Here is a 4,384-nt window from a genome sequence, read left to right as displayed (position 1 = left end):
GAGGATTGAAATGGTGAGAATGAGGGAAACTTTATTAAGTTCGGGTCGTATATTTTCTTTTAGGATATCTTATATGTACATAATTTTTAAGTATGGGATATAAATAGATAAATACTCTTGTTTATGGGAATATTTAATTAAAATCCCTTTAAGAATGATAGAGAAATAAGGGCAATTTGGAACTTTCATTAAATTATTGTCATATTAGTAGAAATATTAATTATGTTGTCATATATGTGGAAATAAGGAAGTTTTATGTCATCAAAGCAATTTCTTCTAAGAAAGAAATCTCATTTGGGTTTCTCTATAGGTTTAACTAGGGTTGGCAAAAAAGTCTAAGTCGAACGCCCGACTTGCATGGATTGGGTCTGGATACGGGTCCAAAAAATGTAAAGTTTGCATAGATTGGGTATGGATAAGCGCTTAGCAAAAAAGTCTGGACTTGACTCGGACTTTTTAATTTTATAAATAAAAATAAATAAATTTAATTTAAATAAAAAAGAAAAAACTCAAAATACTAAATTAGTATAATTTTTTTATATTAATATTTGTTATTTATTATATTCTGTTACTAATATTTTGTATATTAGACTATTATTTTATTATGTATTAGATGATTATCTTTAATTTAAATATTTTTACTTAATTAAAAAATTATTTTATAATTAATAAAAAAGTCTAGACTTGGCCCGAATCCAATCTAAGTTCGGCCCATCTAAATTTAAATAGACTTTTTAAATGCCTAGGATTCGTTTTAATAAGTCCGCCACAAACGCACAAATTGCAACCCTACGTTTAAACGTTTAAGAAACCTAACCTTCTCTTGCTTATTTTTTCGGCACAACCAGTACCAATAGCAAATACAGACTAAAAACTCAAAATGGGCAGCAATAACAAACCAGAAACCGAAGAAACGCGAAAGCGAATTGAAGAAAATCACGAAGAGGAGGAAGAAGAAGAAGAAACCGAACAAGATTGGGGAGATTGGAGCGAAGATGATGGTGGCTTAGAATCAGGTTTTCTGTGTTTGTTCTGTGATGCTGGGTACAGTTCGTGCGATACACTCTTTGAACACTGCCGTTTAAGTCACTGCTTCGATTTTCATAGTGTCAAGACTGAATTAAGATTGGATTTTTATGGGTCGTTTAAGCTCATCAACTACATTCGCTCTCAGGTCAGCTCAGCATCAATTACTTTAACTTATTTCAATTTAGTTAATTTTGTTATTAGCGTTTGAAGCTGTTGCCACTTGAAGTGTGCTCTGGAATTTTATGGCGTCTTTTTTTCTGTACAAGGTCCAGGTCCCTTGTTGAACTGAATTACCCTTTAGCATTCCAGTTACATACTCATGAGAATTCAATCGAATTCAATATTGCACCAGCTGGTGATGTTATCACGAAAATTGGTGTAAATACACGCTTCTCCTGTAGTCGGCTTAATGTTGCATCTCAAAATCTCCTCTTGGCTAACGAGTAGCTACTTATACTGTACTCGAATTTTGTCATCATTTGTCGTTTCCTCTTGTTTATCAGGTGGCAGAAAATAGATGTTGGATTTGCGGGCTTACATGTCAGTCCAACCAAGATCTACAGAATCATTTACACGAAGCATACAATTTAAAAGAAACTAAGCTTCGTTGGGACAAAGAAAAATATCTAAAACCATTCATGCTAGATGATAAGCTTTTATACAGTTTCGGTGAGGATGAAGTGGACGAGGAGGATAATGATGCAGAACTTATGAGGGATGTGATGAATTTTGAAAACATTTCCGTTGATGATGGGAGTTCGAAGGAGAAGTCAGCAACAAATAATTGCACTGCTGATGAAATTGGGAAGGTTGCGGCTGTTTCCACTCTTAATGGCCATCCCAACATGGAAAATTCTTCAGAAAAGATGATAGTAAATGGTTTTGATTCAAGAGAACATATTGGGGCATTTGATAGCAAGCTTGAAGATAAGGATTCAAGAGTCTCTCTTCTGAAGCTTTCTGCAAAGGATATAAAGAAAGTCAATGAGAGTTATTTTGGATCCTATAGTTCATTTGGTATTCACAGGGAGATGATAAGCGATAAGGTATTGAATTCATATATTGGTTCCTAGTTGAACTCAATTCTTAGGGGCGTTTTTCAGTCATGTTAGCTAGAAGATGGTTAGTCTAGGAAATGTGCTAATCTTTTTCGGCTATGTTATTTCATGGTTTAATTATGCAGGTAAGAACGGATTCTTATAGGCAAGCTATTCTGGAAAACCCTTCTCTGATGAAGGGTGCTGTTGTGATGGATATAGGTTGTGGAACAGGCATATTAAGGTCAGATGCCATGTGCAATTTCTGTTGAGTTTGTATGGAGAGATTTGGAATTTCCTCTTAAAGATTTTTTTTTTGGGTGAATATTAGATTATTTAGTGCGGAGTTTGTTTTCTTTCCTGATGACTGCTGAAGTGTTGAAGCCAGTGGACTTTTGACGTCTTGTTTCATATTATATATATATATATATATATATATATATAATATTTCCAATTATGGATATTTATGAAATGTATAATTTTCTGTTTTGTGCTTTTGCAAGATAATGTGAAGAATTTGTTGACTACTTTTTCTTTCTTCTCTTACCTTCCCCCCCCCCCCCCAAAAAAAAACCCCTGGGGAATGGAGTAGAAATTCCTCAAGTTCATGTTTGACTTCATTATGAACAGCTTGAATGATGTTGATCAGTCATAATTTGTTCAAAGAATTTTTTTCCTAGTGCGTGCAAATGCACTGAGTCTGCTAACTTTATTTGTATACTGAAACTGAAGGCAAGCCTATTAATAATAGCCACCAGTGTGATCAAATAATTTGCCCCCATCTGATGAACTTTTGTCATGTATGCTCCTACACAGTTTTCACTTGCAGTATATATTTACATATGTAGATATGGATTTATGTATGTCGTTGTATATATGTTCTTCTGGATCTGCTTTATTTCTAATTTATTATTTCAGTGTCTCGTAAATGTGCAAGAAACATCTACCCATAAATGATTCCTTGTCACCAATGTGACTGCTCACTGTATGTCACCAATGTAATTCTCTGATACGCTTTTTCTATTTTTAGTCTGTTTGCAGCTCAGGCAGGGGCTTCAAGAGTAATTGCAGTTGAAGCCAGTGAGAAGATGGCTGCAGTTGCAACTCAGGTAAATAATACCTCCATTTGTGGCTGCTGAAATCACATTGTTATTTCTTCTAACTGTGCTTCACCCCCTCTTTTCTTTTTCCTCCAGATTGCCAAAGACAATGACTTTTGGTGGGATAGACCCCAAAGTGAAGGCAATATTAATAACGCTGGGAAAATGGAGGTAGTTCAAGGAATGGTTGAAGAGCTTGGTGAATCCATGCAAATTCAACCCCATAGTGTTGATGTATTAGTGAGTGAATGGATGGGCTACTGCCTACTGTATGAGTCAATGCTTAGCTCAGTGCTTTTTGCACGAGATCAATGGTTGAAGCCTGGAGGCGCCATCCTTCCTGACACGGCAACTATGGTGAGTTCCATAAAGTTTTCTGTTTGAAGTCCGATTTGTGATTTGTGGTTTATAGTGGGAACTTATTTGTTCTCTTATTTCTTTTTAAGTTTGTTGCAGGATTTGGAAGAGGTGGTACCAGTCTTCCATTTTGGGAAAATGTGTATGGTTTCACTATGTCTTGTGTAGGCAGGGAAGTTGTTCAAGATGCTGCTGGGATACCTATTGTAGATGTGGTGGATGATCATGATTTAGTGACTGATTCTGTGGTTCTGCAGGTTAGTGTCAGATTCCATAATTATAAATTTCTGAGATACATGTACCATTGATGACACTTAAATGCTTTATTTTCTGTAACTATGCATGTGCATACCCTGTGTTTTTTTTTTTTCCCTCCCTTGACATCATCTTCATGTAATTACGCATCAATCTTTCATGATTGTGCCATCTGCTTAACTACCTTTTATGGATTATATATATTTTCAAAAGAGAAGTCTGATTTCCAGGACCAAAAAGATATCTTTCCCTTACCTGAGTGGCTGTGATGATAAGGAGCTTAATTCATGATTGTGGCTCAATTTATCTCCTGTTTTCTTTTTCGTCTCCCCACCCTCTGAACTGTATTGAGCTTAAATAATCATAAAATATAAAGATATTGAGGTCAAGATAAATTGAAAATTTATTTTGCCCCTTCTTGCATGCTGGTACTTCAATTAAAATCAATGTATAGCTTTTAGTCATTTGGTCACAAGTTAGCTTTGAGGATTGACTTCGTGTGTTGAAAACTTTTCCTTGAAGACCTTTGACCTGGCTACAATGAAGCATGATGAAGTTGATTTCACCCACAGTGTTGAGTTGGAGCCCAAGGTGGGTGATTCAACA

At 35.4% G+C, this 4,384-nt stretch overlaps 1 protein-coding gene across 1 annotated transcript in view; it reads left to right on the top strand.

The window, feature by feature from the left end:
- Window positions 1-775: 775 nt before the first annotated feature.
- Window positions 776-4,384, top strand: part of LOC18041296 (probable protein arginine N-methyltransferase 3) — a 4,232-nt gene continuing 623 nt past the window's right edge. The window contains exons 1-7 of the mRNA XM_006432354.2: window positions 776-1,174; window positions 1,533-2,075; window positions 2,213-2,310; window positions 3,097-3,175; window positions 3,263-3,523; window positions 3,613-3,780; window positions 4,301-4,384. The exon at window positions 4,301-4,384 is cut by the window's right edge and continues 623 nt beyond it. Coding sequence (XP_006432417.2) covers window positions 881-1,174; window positions 1,533-2,075; window positions 2,213-2,310; window positions 3,097-3,175; window positions 3,263-3,523; window positions 3,613-3,780; window positions 4,301-4,384 — 1,527 coding nt within the window. The 5' untranslated portion in view covers window positions 776-880. The remainder of the gene's footprint in view (window positions 1,175-1,532; window positions 2,076-2,212; window positions 2,311-3,096; window positions 3,176-3,262; window positions 3,524-3,612; window positions 3,781-4,300) is intronic.

This window comes from Citrus clementina, unplaced genomic scaffold, assembly GCF_000493195.1.
Source record: "Citrus clementina cultivar Clemenules unplaced genomic scaffold, Citrus_clementina_v1.0 scaffold_5, whole genome shotgun sequence".
NCBI classification, from domain to species: Eukaryota; Viridiplantae; Streptophyta; class Magnoliopsida; order Sapindales; family Rutaceae; genus Citrus; species Citrus x clementina.
The sequence above is the reverse complement of the archived record's forward strand: the minus strand, read 5'-3'. Positions and strand labels throughout refer to the sequence as shown.